This window comes from Cydia splendana, chromosome 13 (genome assembly GCF_910591565.1).
Source record: "Cydia splendana chromosome 13, ilCydSple1.2, whole genome shotgun sequence".
NCBI lineage: Eukaryota > Metazoa > Arthropoda > Insecta > Lepidoptera > Tortricidae > Cydia > Cydia splendana.
The window spans coordinates 12025684-12042701 of record NC_085972.1 but is presented as its reverse complement, the minus strand read 5'-3'; the positions used below and the strand labels follow the sequence as shown (position 1 = coordinate 12042701).

Here is a 17018-nt window from a genome sequence, read left to right as displayed (position 1 = left end):
CTATAACAGCGTTTGTCTATGTTGCACCAAACCTGAGTTCCAATAGGTACTACCAGGGTTCAGCATCAGCTATCTTGGGTACTACTCTCCTAAGTGCTCATCAAGACGAGTCGGATGACCAAAACAGCGTGTGCCTATGTTGCAACAAACCTGAGTTCCTTTAGGTACAGCCAGGGTTCAGCATCAGCTCTATCTTGGGTACTACTCTCCTAAGTGCTCATCGAGACGAGTCCGATGACCAAAACAGCGTGTGTTTATGTTGTATTAAACCCGAGCTCCACTAGGTACTGCCAGGGTTCAGCATCAGCTATCTGCTAGCAGCCGCCAGCAACATGCTGAGGTGAGACCATTTCGTGGCACTTTTTCTTTTTTATGTTTCTCTGTATAAGTTTTTATTTTCTCCCTCTCCCTCTCCCTCTCCCTCTCCCTCTCCCTCTCCCTCTCCCTCTCCCTCTCCCTCTCCCTCTCCCTCTCCCTCTCCCTCTCCCTCTCCCTCTCCCTCTCCCTCTCCCTCTCCCTCTCCCTCTCCCTCTCCCTCTCCCTCTCCCTCTCCCTCTCCCTCTCCCTCTCCCTCTCCCTCTCCCTCTCCCTCTCCCTCTCCCTCTCCCTCTCCCTCTCCCTCTCCCTCTCCCTCTCCCTCTCCCTCTCCCTCTCCCTCTCCCTCTCCCTCTCCCTCTCCCTCTCCCTCTCCCTCTCCCTCTCCCTCTCCCTCTCCCTCTCCCTCTCCCTCTCCCTCTCCCTCTCCCTCTCCCTCTCCCTCTCCCTCTCCCTCTCCCTCTCCCTCTCCCTCTCCCTCTCCCTCTCCCTCTCCCTCTCCCTCTCCCTCTCCCTCTCCCTCTCCCTCTCCCTCTCCCTCTCCCTCTCCCTCTCCCTCTCCCTCTCCCTCTCCCTCTCCCTCTCCCTCTCCCTCTCCCTCTCCCTCTCCCTCTCCCTCTCCCTCTCCCTCTCCCTCTCCCTCTCCCTCTCCCTCTCCCTCTCCCTCTCCCTCTCCCTCTCCCTCTCCCTCTCCCTCTCCCTCTCCCTCTCCCTCTCCCTCTCCCTCTCCCTCTCCCTCTCCCTCTCCCTCTCCCTCTCCCTCTCCCTCTCCCTCTCCCTCTCCCTCTCCCTCTCCCTCTCCCTCTCCCTCTCCCTCTCCCTCTCCCTCTCCCTCTCCCTCTCCCTCTCCCTCTCCCTCTCCCTCTCCCTCTCCCTCTCCCTCTCCCTCTCCCTCTCCCTCTCCCTCTCCCTCTCCCTCTCCCTCTCCCTCTCCCTCTCCCTCTCCCTCTCCCTCTATTTCTATTTCCATCACCACAAGAATGCATAGATTGTCGAATAGTGCGTTATCTACACCCGTCTCAAACAGGATAGATAGAGTTAGACCAAGAAAAATCTGCAGCGATTTTGAAAGCCCACGCAGTGCAAGTGTTATTCTGCCGTCATAATCCCGATAATTCACAACAAACACCGATAACGAACTCTGCGAAACATGAAGTCATAAATGTCCTGTGAAAAATGTCGTTCTGACTTTTTGACTATTTTAAGGTTAGGCTACAGGGCAAACCCTTAACCCGATCGTCTTTGTTTTAGGCTCAAATTGTAGCTGACTAAATTGTCCAGAGCCGTTTTTCTCAAATTTATGATATCATTCTTCGTTTCCAAATTATCGAGCACCAAAATCAAAAATTCGGAAAAAATTGAATTTTATTTTCACTATTTCGACCATAACTTTTTTTGTTTTTGACTTTTTCGAATAATTATTTTTGCACCTTACAGCTCTCGTGATTATGCGTCTTTTGAGCCTATTTTTTAATATCATATCTTCACAACTTTCCGAGATATAAGGGGATCGCACTTTTTCGTGAAATCGGACCGTATACTGGAGCGAACGAAAAGACATTTCCAATGTCAAAATAGCCACAACCGAATACAGAACCTCCTCCTTCTATGAAATTGAAGTCGGTTAAAAAGTAAGTTAAATGAGTGGTAAATGTACATTTCCATGAACGCATAAGACCGTGAAGTAAGTAAAATAAAGGTATCAACTAAAAAGGTATCCGTTGGTAATGGTACACAAATGAATAAAATTCAATACTAGGTATATTTTTGAAACGGTACCGTTAGAGCAGTTTCGCACTACGTCCGATCCGACTCCGTGAAACCCAGTACCCGTTGTTGTAGCCGTAGATCTATTTCCATGGTGATATGGACATTCAGGGAATTGGACATTCGATAAACAGACAGTCGGGAATTAGACATTCGAAGAAAATGGACATTTAAGGAATTGGACCTTCGAGCAAATGGACATTCCGGGAATTGGACCTTCGAGCAAATGGACATTCCGGGAATTGGACCTTTGAGCAAATGGACATTCCGGGAATTGGACCTTCGAGCAAATGGACATTCGGGAAATTAGACATTCGAGGAAAATGGACATTTAAGGAATTGGACATTCGAGGCCAGAACCATTTTTAATCTATCCACTTTTTGGAAATTTTATAAAAAGCGGAAATTTTCATAAAGGACTCAAGCGCCAATAGCGTCTATGGTACCGACGCAACAAACGAAGTATTTTCACTTTTACATTTTCTAAGCTTAACGCGAGGTCTACAGCTCACAGAGCCACTAGTAATAGAAAGCCCAATGGTCCTCCTTGTGCACAGCCCTGGCAATCCCGACACATCACCCCTCTAATCGTCCCATTTCCCCGCGGGTGAACGTTAATAACGCGCGAGTGCCGCGCCTGGCGTCTGCCGCGGCCGCGGTGCTCGCGCTCCGCTGGCGGCTCGGCGCTCGGCCACTACCGTAGTAGTCGCACGAGGGCAGTCGCGCCGGTAGCACGCCGCCCCGCGAGTCCGCTCCACGCAGCGCGTACGATGACAGTGCCTCCGGTAGCTTTCTACACAACGGTACACGCGTAGGCCCCATGTTTGCGAATTCACGTCTTACCAAGTTTCCCGTAGCCTGACCTGAGCTGAAGGATTGCGAAACTGTACAAGTGAAGTTTATAAATACATTGGCATTAGTGCGAAGTGACGCTCGATCGAGATGAGCGCGTGCAGCAAGTTTGCAGACTTTTGGAGGAACACTTGTGGAGCAGGTGAGATGAGATGCCCAGGAGTTTCTTTCGTAGACAATAGCTCACGCCGCGCTGCAGGCAGTCGCTGCTCGCAGATTTATCCGTTCCTCATAATTATAAGTAGCCCACGAACGTTACCAAGTTTAAGCTTAACGAACTTATCAGGCTTCTTATACTGCCATTGTTTGGTAACACCAACACCTAATTTTAACGCGATACTAAAACGGCTGCGTAATACTTACGTGAACTCGGTTAAACAAATTCAAAACAAACAAATTACTTAACGGTACTCAACAAAACGTTGAACTCCTTAAAATTATCAACTTTCAACGAATGACATTTGGTTTTGACATTTCGCGGGTCATTCGTCTCATTGTTTGCACCACTGACTGCTGTTTCACGACGTTTCAACCTCAGCGCCAGCGATTTGTTTACGCTTTCTGTTTACAAGTTCATTTCACATTGGCGCCTGCGAGGAATTTTCTAACTGCATTTTCCCAATTCGTCCATAGTTACTGAAACAAAGAAACACGGACATTATACGAATGTTATTTTATCTTTATTTTTACTGTTACTACTCAAAAGTGAAAAGGCGGAATGCTTTAAAAAATGTGTTTGTTAGTTGCCTGCTATCTACTGGATATCTACTGGGCTGGAAATTTACATGCCCAGGTATAGTCGTCGCTCGTCAGACTATATTTATCACATAAACATTACACTCAATATGGTTGTTTATAAACATCAAGATCACTCTGTGATAACGACCAGTTTTTTAACAAATTGGCAACCATATAACAAATAGCTAAATGAAGGTTACTTGTCAGACAAGTAGTTGAATCTATGACGCTTGATTACAAAGCTAATTAACATAGAAAAAAGAAGCACAGCAAGATGGTCTGTCACAACTACTACTGGTATCTACTACGAGAAAAACTGTCATGTCAAGGCGATATCCTAATTACCGCAGCAGTATCGTCTAGTCTTTATTCTCTGTATCTCTATTTAATTCAAATATGTATAAATCCAATTCAATGTAATTAACATCGCGTCGCGTCAAACTTGTGCACTTACATTGGTTACCTATTACGCTAGCAGAAACAAGTAGGTAAGTACGATGGGCGAACCAATACAATACCAAATGAGTACCAACTCATCAAATTTTAATTTGAGAATTTATCTCTAGACCATTAGATAATAAACGCCTCTGTGTTTATTATCGAAAGTGTCATTAAATAAGAGAAAGGTGCTAAATTGCAATCAAGTTTTATATCTATAAAAGCTATCAAATATCGAAGCGCTCTGTAGTATTGTGCAAGGTCATACATATGAATGAATAGATATTTATATCCTGTTGGAGCGGCGAGAGCTCCACTCTCACTGTTGACGCGAAAACCAGATCTGCGAACAGAACGGCCCTGACTGGTTTCCTGCACAATGAGATATTCTCAACAGATCGCGTACGCTACGCCAGATACGAACGTGCGAAAATCCGGACGGTTGCAATACGTGAGCCGATTGCATTGCCCAATGATCCCTTCATGTGATATCGAGAAGGTATTAACAAGTTTATTCGAAATAAAAGGCCCATACCCGCCACAGTCATGTCAAATATACATAGGTACATAATTGTAACCAATCCATTAACGCGAGAGTGGGCGTTCAAAATACCCACATTACGTTTTTGTTTTGATACAATTTCAATACATCATTTGATTACTCAAGAATAGATCCAAACTACAGGTGATCATTGGAATGATATCATATCAGCAATATTCTGTATGAGTACACAAACGAAATAGTTTTTTTTTTCTTGTACGAATTATGTCGTAATGACTCACAGGTACTCTTAACTGTAATTAAAGCACACATCAGTGTTACTATAGTTACGTGATGCACTTAAACGTAAGTATAATGGCTTGTCTGCTACATCTTCAGCTACTTGTCTAGATCTAGCATCGCATTACGCCTTGACACCCTTAATGCTACACCGATTCCATGTAATCCGATAGGATTAATGTTTCCCACATTGACATTATGAAATCTGCAGCTAACAATGCAGGTAATTAGAGGTTAGTCGTCCAGTCTGTTCATGGTCAGTAGAAAACGTCTGAAATTTGGGTTGAAATGCAAGCGAAATAATGAGATCTTTGTTAATAAGGTTTCTAGATAACCTTCTTCATTTCCGCGTGGTGTTTCAAAGTCACGACCAGAAAATTGGACGGATTATTATTCGCTCCAGAGTCTACTTTAATTTTGTTCACGTCTCACCTTAGTATTATTCGAAGGTTCTTTTCGTTTGGCGCGGTAAGAAGCGGCATGATACGCGTTGTGGTTTGTGGTTCGTTTATCCCCACAACCGCTATAAACGTTTTGTGAGATATAAACTTTTCATCTGGACAAAGCGCGAGTAGCTATTACGGTTAAGACGGTAGTGAAATTCCTCAACACTTTACGACGAGTCAAACAAAAACGTTGTTGTTAAGCTGAAAGGATCACAACATTGTGCGCGACCCTGCCAAGTGGAGTTCTTGCAGCTTGAGGCTATGTCCTTTCCTTTTGCAAATGTTTTTCCTATGACAAAGATAACTAGGAAAACCTGAAAATGTTTCCTAACACAGTATCTACAGATATCGTGAGTAACAGGAAGTCACGCGAATAAAAAGTATGATTCCTACAGTCAAGATACCTAATTACCTCAGTTAGTTACAGTGTGATAAAGAGATTAAATCTACTTTACGTGATCTAGTCTCATCACAATGTAAGAGGCTTATCACGCTATTAATATGTATGTGGACTTAAATCATACAGTCGTTACATATACCTAAGTACCACACAAAAAATATTGCGTGACCAGCACCCATCGACATATGAATGTTGAATGTCGTTCATGAGCGACGTGATCTGCTTGATAAATCCAAATTAAGTCAGATTTTATATTTCGCACACGATGCTGTTTTATTTGACCTGCGCCTCGCCGACTAAGTGAAAATACGCGTTTCAGAGTCCACTCTGAAAGTAGGTCGCGCATTAAATTTAAGGCCATTATTTCCCGAAGCTAATCTCCATGTAAGTGGTGAGGTAAAGGTACCTACTTACCTCATTAGTCATTATGCTCTGTTTACTAGTGGTGCAGTAACATTAGCACAATATGGCCTGACGCCGCGGGACGTGCACGGCATTCGTAGGTTCTCCTTTGCTGTAACAATCGGTATTATATGTATGCACAACTATTAATTTGATTAGTCCGACACCCATTGTATCCTTGTCGGACAGACAGAATCGCATGGCAAAGGCAGGGTGGCCACTTTCTGGAAAACCGGGAAAAGTCAGGGAATTTCGCTAGTCATGAAAAAGTCAGGGAATTGTCAGGGAAATTTAATGGAGGTCAGGGAATAAAAATTGTCTCTGTATGTACAGTCGACGTCAAAGATATCTTTACATTTTTCGCCTTGTTTCAAAGGAGTAAGGTGCAAAAGTGTAAACATAAATATCTTTGACGTCGATTGTACATAATATAAGTACATAATAAAAAAACAAATTATTAATTTTACCATCTCCAAACATTATAAATATCTACTATAGTAGGTAAATGCGATCACTCTATCACATCACACTAATATTAAAGAAAAACGTGTTATAATGACAATGCTGATTAAGGACGAAGTTACGAAGGCTGAAATCATTTGGTGTTTGTATCAAGTACTAAGTCATAGCTAACAAAGGAGCGGTGGACAAGCCGTGGATCTCTTTCCTCTGATGATTCCGGACTCTGATATCGCAAAAAAAATGCGCTTGCAAAGAACAAAAACAGCCTACACTGTTGTATACGGACGCCATATTTTTTTCGACAATTAAAAGAAGCATGTTCTGATTGTGATGTCGTTACCATAGGCTTTGACGAATCCCTTAATAAAGTTGCTCAGAAAGGGCAGATGGACATCTTTTTCCGTTATTGGGACAATGAGAAAAACCAAGTCCGAAGTAGATATTACGGCTCAGCTTTTCTGGGGCACGCAACTGCTGCTGATTTGTTGGAGGCTTTTCTTGCCACGACTGATGGCAATGACACAAAAAAAATATTGCAGGTTTCGATGGATAATATTTTTTTGCAAGACCTAAAGCCCAAACTCAAAAGTAAGGGCGAAGCAGGTGACCCAATTCTGCTCAACATGGGGAGTTGTGGACTTCATAATCTCAACAATGCGTTTAAAAAATCACTGAAAGCCTCGGGATGGAAGGTTAGCGTTTTTACGTTCTCTATACTACCTATTCTGCTATAGCCCCGCGCGACGTGAAGACTATACAAGGTTTTCAGGCTCGAGTACATTCCCATTAAATTTTTGTGCAGTACGTACGTTGGCTCGAGAACGTTAGCGTTGTTGATCGCGCCACTAAAATTATTTCGTATGCTTTGACTAAGGGAATATCTTGTTTCGATCCCGCAATCGCAGTCAATGCAGAATTCCGACGAGAGAGGCTCGATAAAGTGTTGGACATATTTGTCAAAAATAACCGGCTTTCAGGATATGAAGCAGATAACGCCAAAAGTGTCTGCAACATGAATCTAGTATTAAAACTGAATCTGGCATGAGGGTGGGGAGAAGTGACCGAACAGGATAGTCTTATGTATCTTTCAGTAGGAGTAGCAGCAAAAGAGCTATTATTGTTTGTCCTTGTCACAGTCTCACATTTTATTTGTTCCCCACCGTAAATTTAGTATGGATTATGGTGGGCAACAAATGAATTCGGCCAATCACAGTGTCGCATTTGCGTATGTTTTGTCCCTCACGGAGGCACGCGTATACCACTTCTATACGATCCTACCTTCTATGGTCTGCAATGATATTTGTAAATCACCTGAATTTGAGAAATGAATGAAACAATTTTCCATTAAGGATGGTCACCGACTGGATGATGTTTGGCTCGGTTTGATAAAAAAGGAAAATAAAGACATGCAAACTTTAATAAAAATGGTCATGGTGTTATCCCACGGAAACGCTTATAGTGCTGAGCGTGGCTTTTCCATCAATAAGGAGATATTAGTGGAAAATCTTTCGCAAGAGTCTATAATTGCGCAAAGACTCGTTTATGACGCTATATCCTAGAGTCGGACCAAGAAAAGTCGGCAGCGCATTTGATAGCCCACGCAGTGCAAGTGTTATTTATACGTCATAATTTCATAGAAGTTTGACGTTTAAAATAACACTTGCACTGCGTGGGCTATCAAATCCGCTGCAGACTTTTCTTGGTCTGACTCTACCACGGCGGTATAGACAAAATAAATATTGAAAAAAAAAAGATCCACGCGGCTCGATTATATTATATGATACATTTAATATCCAATAAATTCAGTAGTCAGAGGTACCTACTGTTTCAATTGGTTTTTCCTGTATACCTAGCTTTTAACAATAATGGTCAAAAATTAAATTAATTATTGGGTAACTGTAAGAACTGTCTGATAGCAAATTACAATTTTTAAATGCAATGAAACAGTACAAAAACGTCACCTGAAGTAGGATGTGAACCCACGACTTCCGTCTAACTATGCTTTCGCTCTTACCAACTGAGCTATTCAGATACTACTTCTTATTATTTACGTTTTTGTATTATTTCATTGTATTTATAAATTGTGATTTGCTAGCAGATAATTCTGCAAAAGCGCAAAAATGTATTCCAATTATATATTTTATATTTATTACATTTAAGATTATGGTCAGGGAAAAACTTGAAAAAACGCCTGGAAAACCGGGAAAAGTCAGGGAATTTTAGTTGTAGGAAATAGTGGTCATCCTGCAAAGGTAATCAAATAAATAGTTAACCACTGTGCGCGAACGCATTGCCAAGAACGCTTCGTTTTAGGCAAATATTTTCAAGGTGCTTCCAATGCCGGATCCATGACCTTCTCGCTAAATTTACGAATCAACGTCTGATTACTTTTACACGTAGGTACAACCGATATTTTTATTTTTACTTTAATCATGCTGAATTATTATATACATCACGTCGAGTCGTGCAGTGTTTACTTGTGTGAAAACCCAGTAGGATCTGTGAAAACAGATTGTTTTGAGTTCTGCAGTAGGTAGTAGGTACGTATGTTTTCTGCAATACGTAAAGCCAAACTAAGACGCATAAGTAACAGAATAATGTGGTTACTTTCGTAGAAGTATAACTAAAGCAGACACGTATTGTGTAATGTAAGTGCCGACGTATGTAGCCCATTTTATTACAGTATAAGTAGAAACATAATTGCCTGATAACGGTCACCCGTACGCCGGGGAATCCATGCAATCTTCGTTGTTTAGTGATACGACCAGCTTTGGAACATCCTCAATATAGGCTCGTAAAACTCGGAATTAGTCTGTTGACACGCTTTGGGCATTACGCCTCTATAATGTTGGTCGTGGACATTTAAAGGCATTGTGTGTGTAATTAGTTTATAGTGTTTATATGGCATCATAGCAGCCAATTATGTGTTATCAAAAAGAATATTAACATTATCAAAAACCTTCGGGAAACTTGACGCATTAGATGAAGTCTAATCCCATCAATACCTTTTTGAATCGGACACCTTTTGAAAAACGAATTCTTATTCATATTTTTGAAATTAGGTTGAAGTCGAATGGAGCCCAAGTTTCTTTAGGATGCGAGGATGCAACCAAGCGCTAAGATGACGTGTGCACAGCACCTAGTAGTATAGTCTGCTAATAAAATAGACAGCCTAAGACGCGATATTATAATATATATTGTTACTACATAAGGAAACGTAGATTATGTAGCGATGCAAAAATCTGCGAGATGTATTGGGCATTAACCTAATGGCCAAATAACCACTTTGGCTGATAATAATATTCAAACACAAAATTAAGACATCTGGATTTGAGTAAATCGTGGTAATGGTTCCTTGCCCGACGTCGCAGTTATTATTTCTGATCGAGCGCAATCCGTTACGGTTGATCGGTTCGTTCGAAATCGTAACCGACATAATCCGTTCGTCTCACTTGACGACCGCGAAGGTAGCGACTATACGAACGCGATAATTACTGCGTTGGCAGTGACGACAACCATATGACTTGTTTAGGCAGTGATTCAAACAGATTTAATGTCAGAACTCAATTGAGCCCGCCAGGATGACACTTCCTAATCTTCGTAGCCTATCGACCTTGGATCATCACGCTGGTCTGATGATAATTGAAAAAATATTAACATTAAATATTGATTATTTCATAAGCAAGTACATATTGCACCGATCGTGAATATACCTAGATAATAATTAAAAGATTGCCATACATAAATGATTACCTACCCGTAACGGCATATTACAAATTGAACAACGGGTCGTTAGGTTATGAGAAGAAGAATCGATCGGCTTAAGAGCGCTATTACATTTCGGCGTTGAGCGAGTTTAGGTATTTTACGCGCTGCGGCAGGCCGTGCGAGCTCAGTACGCCGATCCCTTCTACCACACTCGCACTACAATGATGGATTAAACATTCTTGATCCTTCGCGAAGCATATTGAAATCAACCATAACAACACTAACTGTACTTAACTTTTAAAGTTCTAAAACTGTTATTTGGTAAGTACGAAAATACTAAATGCAGTGCAAATGTACATAGGGGCTGTTCATAAATTACGTCATCTATTTTTGACGATTTTTGACCCCCCCCCCCCACCCCTCAAATCATCCAAAAATCAAGCTTCGGATGAATCTGTTTCCTCCTACGTCATGTTACCATCATCCGATGTCCAGACCCCTCCCCCCCCACTCCTCTCATTTGAAACGACGTAATTTATGAATAGCCCCATACTCGTACTTATGAAAGTATATTACTCGAAAGAAATTATAGGTACCTACTCGCTTATTTACAGGTTTCGTCATTGCATTTGGTACCTATAGGTTGTAAAGTTTGTATCAACGAGGGTTTAAAAACGAACTGGTACTGAGGATCTGATGATGATTAAGGTGGTCACGGATACCAATCAACCATGTAGTAACATGATTAGGCTCGTTTGATTCGTCTCAACAAGATCTTTGACACTGAAGATACACAGGGTCTGATGATGGAGCTGGAAGGTGGCCACGGGTACCAGTCTATCATGTAACTAAACAACTTCGTGTTTGGGCTCGTTTGATTCGTCTCAACAAGATCTTTGACACAAGGTAGTACTCAGGGTCTGATGATGGAGCGCGAAGGTGGCGACGAGTACCTGTCTATCATCATCAGCTCCATCATCAGACCCTGAGTAGTATCTTGTGTCAAACATCTTATTGCGACGAATCAAACGAGCCCAAACACGAAGTGGTTAAGTTACATGGTAGACTGGTACCCGTGGCCACAGTCCAGCTCCATCATCAGACCCTGAGTACTAACTTGTGTCAAAGATCTTGTTGCGACGAATCGAACGAAGCCAAACACGAAGTGGTTTAGTTGCATGGTTGATTGGTACCGGTGACCACCTCCCGGATCCATCATCAGACCCTCAGTACTACCTTGTGTCAAAGATCTTGTTGCGACAAATCAAACGAGCCAAAACACGAAGTGGTTCAGTTACATGGAAGACTGGTACCCGTGGCCACAGTCCAGCTCCATCATCAGACCCTGAGTACTAATCTGTGTCAAAGATCTTGTTGCGACGAATCGAACGAAGCCAAACACGAAGTGGTTTAGTTGCATGGTTGATTGGTACCGGTCACCACCTTCCGGATCCATCATCAGACCCTCAGTACTACCTTGTGTCAAAGATCTTGTTGCGACAAATCAAACGAGCCCAAACACGAAGTGGTTCAGTTACATGGTAGACTGGTACCCGTGGCCACCTTCCAGTTCCATCATCAGATCCTGAGTACTATCTTTTGTCCAAGGTCTTGTTGAGACGAATCAAACGAGCCTAAACACGAAGTGGTTTAGTTGCATGGTTGATTGGTACCGGTGACCACCTTCCGGCTCCAACATCAGACCCTGAGTACTATCTTGTGTCAAAGATCTTATAGAAACGAATAAAACGAGCCTAAACACGAAGTGGTTTAGTGGCATGGTTGATTGGTACCGGTGACCACCTGCCGGCTCCATCATCAGACCCTGAGTACTATCTTGTATCAAAGATCTTGTTGAGACGAATCAAACGAGCCTAAACACGAAGTGGTTTAGTTGCATGGTTGATTGGTACCGGTGACCACCTTCCGGCTCCATCATCAGACCCTGAGTATTATCTTGTGCCAAAGATCTTGTTGAGACGAATCAAACGAGCCCAAACACGAAGTGGTTTAGTTGCATGGTTGATTGGTAACGGTGACCACCTTCCGGCTCCATCATCAGACCCTGAGTACTATCTTAAGTCAAAGATCTTGTTGAGACGAATAAAACGAGCCTAAACACGAAGTGGTTTAGTTGCATTGTTGATTGGTACTGGTGACCACCTTCCGGCTCCATCATCAGACCCTGAGTACTATCTTAAGTCAAAGATCTTGTTGAGCCGAATCAAACGAGCCCAAACACGAAGTGGTTTAGTTGCATGGTTGATTGGTACCGGTGACCACCTTCCGGCTCCATCATCAGACCCTGAGTACTATCTTGTGTCAAAGATCTTGTTGAGATGAATAAAACGAGCCTAAACACGAAGTGGTTTAGTTGCATGGTTGATTGGTACCGGTGACCACCTTCCGGCTCCATCATCAGACCCTGAGTACTATCTTGAGTCAAATAAATACATATAGAATGTCAGGTCGTTTCAAATATTTTTAATCCTGTCCGGTAGTTTATTAAACTGTACCATTATAAATTATAATACTATAAAAACAGTGCTAGGATCAAAGTCTCTCGTTGCGGTTTACACGCACACAGTATAGCGTTTTACACGGCGCCCGCCGCACACAATGATAAAAAACCTCGTCGTCGCCGTTGAAAATGTGCGGAGCCGACCGACACACATCCTGCCTCTACAAGCTCTGCCGCGGCACTGAGCTGGCGCAGCGCGCGTCATCGGTAATATAGAGTAGTTTTCAAAAAATTGCCAAAAAATTATAGTAGAATTTCATAAACACTAATGTATACCAACAGTATAAGCAAACGTTGCAGATTGCTTGAGTATGAAAATGACTTCGATATTAAGTAGATTTTCGTAGGAATTGACACTTGTTTCGGAGAGAAAATCGAGTTCGTTTTACTTTGATTTTCTCTTTCTCAAAGGTATGTAGGAAAAATATAGTTTGATATGCCTAAAGTACAGGGTATTAGTAATACAAAATAGCCAGGTTTAGCGGAGTAAAATTCTCAACATTTCCAAATAAGAGCTCGCCATTCAGTGCTTCACGGGGTTTTTCGGAAACGACCATCAGAAAAAAAATCATTACTAATATAATAAGTCCTTTTTCTAATATTCACAACGATATTTATAAAGATAAGAAGACGCTTTTACTGGAACAAGTACTCATTGTTTCTAATAATAAGCGCAAAGTCCTGAATTTCGTCGACTAGTATCATCAATTTTGCATTATTTCGACTTTTCTTGTAAGAGCGCTCTTAATACGAATAAACAATAAGCTTGACCCTTCTACAATTATACGTTGAAACTACTTACTAATTTCCTTAAAACATATCTAAACATTTTATTGTCCCTATAGACTATATACTCGTGGATTGAGTGATTCAGTTCCTTAATTCAATTAATTAAGTTTTGTCTTTTGCTTTCGATGTGTAGCAAACGAATCGTAATATTGTAGTAGACGCTGACGAGTAACTATTTTAATCAATTGGAAGCTTCTCGAATATTACTTTCATAGACTCTATTGATTATGAACGAAATAGTGGACGATTTATATTTAAACGACCACGTGACGGGTTAAATACGGGCATAGAGTGAGGACATAGTGCTTATTGATTGCTAGAACGAATTGAATCATTTCAGCTACGAGTCTATGGTCACGAGCAGTTTCTATAGCAAATATCGTTTGGGTAAATCCTCATAAATAAAAATATGAAAACGTTCTAAAATTCCCAACAACAAGTAAGATAAAAAATACCCCACCGGCAACATCTGTTAGGTACATTAAAAACTGAGATTAAAAAGGAATCCAAACGTTTTACAAAAATGTATTATTATGATAAGTAAAAAGGTAACTATTGCTATATTAAACTTACTATAAATAAATGCAACCAACCACGTGTTACTGCAACCGTCACGATAGGTGAAATACTAGTAGTTACCGACCTGGATGGTTGTCATCTGCGCGTAGGCAGAGGCACACACAGCTATTACATAATATAGTGCTCAATCGTGACATTGCATGGCCTGTGAGCTGTGACCTAATCAAGCTACTTAAACGCTACAAATTGCCTTAATGGATGCCTCTAGGAAAGTCCAAATTCATTTAATGCTTTCGACATTGTTTTTTCAGCGATCCGTGACATCATTGCAAATTTTGTTCATATTTAACACATCATATCACACAATCCGTTGAAATTTTCTATAACTTAATCTATCGAAATCGCCTCTAGTTACGCCTAGCGTCTGGGTGAAATCTGGCCCAGTCAGCTCTTTTAGTTCAAAAGAAAATATATGACGTTCCATGGAAAAAGGTACCTTATGGCGGCCGGCGCTTACGTCGCATGGCGCCGCAATAATATTGGAGCGGTGTTAATAATAGCGTAAGCGCCAACCCCCATAAGGTACCTTTACCCGTGGGACGTCACATATGTATCTCCTATGAATTTCTAATAATAACGGATGATAAATGTTTTGACACTTTTGTTGACTGCACATAGCATTGCAAATGCAAATGAGGCGAAGTAACTCGCGACTATTTAAATGAGCGAAAGCGCGAAAATAGCGTTCTTAATTTAGCGATGTCTTAGTTTCTCCTAAAGTCGTAACAATCGTAAATAACCAATGTTTATTAAATCAGACAGACCGGTTGACTTTTAGGCGTATAATATCTATTTATATTTTTATTTAGAGACTTTCTGTGTAGAGATCTAATTAAATATGCAATCCGGTTGAGCTAAAACGGGCGTTAGATCAAGTTTGACTGCGTACTTAAGATTCCAAACGGGACAGACACAAACCACTTCTAAATGTTATGGGTGTCCGCGCAAAAAAATACCGCATGTTTATTTCATCTATAAAATCTTCACCAAACACTACTTATTCTAATTGACGTAGGTAAGTGAACTCAGGTTAGGTTAACTCTATTTACTTATGTGTAGTATGAACAGTCGAAATTACTTTAAAATTATATTATAATGTTTTATTAATCAAACCAAGAGGAAGTCTGTTAAGTTGTTTTTGTTGAAATGATGACTCAAGAGCAAAAATAAGTAAATAAGTAAAACGTGGATTAGTGTATAATAATATTATTGGTTGATGTTAATTCATTTATTATGATTAAGCAGAGCCCGATCTTCTATTACGTAGGTCCTACCTACCTACTTATTAATAGAGTCTTGATTGATTTTTAGTTTCTGTAAACTCCTGTACTTATTAACAGTTCTGAATGATCCACAGTTAGTTTCACTAGTCTTATATCGACATCGACCGGGATATGGACCGTGATTATAAGTCTGTATCTTTAGGTATTTAAAAAAGAATAAACAAAATCTACCCTCAAATGGCTTCTTGAAAACATTACATGATCAAATAATGTAGGTTAAAGTTAGGTCGTTCAGTGACAGATCCAGGTGGTTTTGTATTTGGTTGGTTAATCTATAAATGTTATAACTACCCGAAAATGTACAAATTATTTGTTTAATTTTATTTAAGTACCTACCTAAAGATACAGATTATAGGTACTACATATTTTAATCAAAACTGACCTGTAGACTACCACATAAGGTCAGATGGGGTAAGAAGAGAAGACCACTGGAGCAAGACAAACACTTGTAGGGAACCTCATACCACAGCTCATACTGTTTCTCTTGCCCCGAGCAAAATAAACTATGTTTCTCTTAGGTACCCCACGTGACCTTACAACTAAGTTTAGCTCTCCAAACAATCCGTGCAAAGTTTGCAAGCACATAAACCAGAGGTCGGGATTCGTTTAATTAGCTCCGAGGGACGTGGAACACGGCAATGTCATCGCGTGACTTCTACCGGTTTCAACAAACTGACCATAAGTGAAATTCAACTTGTTTAAATTATTACTTCGTGACATGACTACCGTAATTCTCTGAAAAAACAGTGATATTCTAAAACAGAATCATAATAAACTACACCTTCATATTTGTATAATCGAAGAGTCTTGAGACTTGTCTAATGGATATAAAGTTATAAACGCTTTCAGGGATTTCGTGAAAATGCAGACATGGCAAAATATTTGTCGAAGCGTGCTGTGAAAAAATAATGTCGAATGAAGCCCCCGAATTGAGCAGTTTCGGTAGTCGCTACCCTTTTAGTGAGGGAGAAGTCGCAAGCCGTTAAGGTGAGGGAGAGGTCGCAAGCCGTTAAGGTGAGGGAGAGGTCGCAAGCCGTTAAGGTGAGGGAGAGGTCGCAAGCCGTTAAGGTGAGGGACTCACTGCCAAGCAAACTACTAACGGCCCAATACTATGCTTATAAGATGTCACAGCGATGCGATACCGATCTGTCAGTGTCAAAAGTGACGCTTTTAGTTGATGAAATCGTCGGGTGACAAGCAAAAGTCACTAAGTACTATCAAAAAATTAAAGTAACAATGCACTTTATTACACATGTAACACGGTTTATTGTCCAATAATTTCAATGGTGTTAGTTAGTGACTTTTGCTTGTCACCCGACGAAATGTGAATTTTCACACTGACAGATCGGTATCGTTCGAATTGTTCGAATTGGGCCGTAGGTCAACTTGATAACAAAGTATATTATTTTATTATACCTACATACCAACCTAGTAGTACACAGTTCTTTTACACCCCGAAGGCGTGCCGTCATATCGCTGGCCCAATATTACAGGGTTCTATGTTTCACTTTTATCGAACTGAAATTAGAACATTGTC

General features: G+C 41.1%; 1 protein-coding gene across 5 annotated transcripts in view; it reads left to right on the top strand.

Moving 5' to 3' along the window:
* LOC134796095 (uncharacterized) overlaps positions 1 to 17018 on the top strand; it is a 98419-nt gene that overhangs the window by 51480 nt on the left and 29921 nt on the right. Inside the window, exon 1 of one of the 5 annotated variants that reach the window (XM_063768049.1) lies at positions 2777 to 3076. The exons of the other annotated variants lie outside the window; for them this stretch is intronic. Coding sequence (XP_063624119.1) covers positions 3025 to 3076 — 52 coding nt within the window. The 5' untranslated portion in view covers positions 2777 to 3024. Of the gene's footprint in view, positions 1 to 2776; positions 3077 to 17018 lie in introns of those variants that run through there. 5 annotated transcript variants of the gene reach the window in all.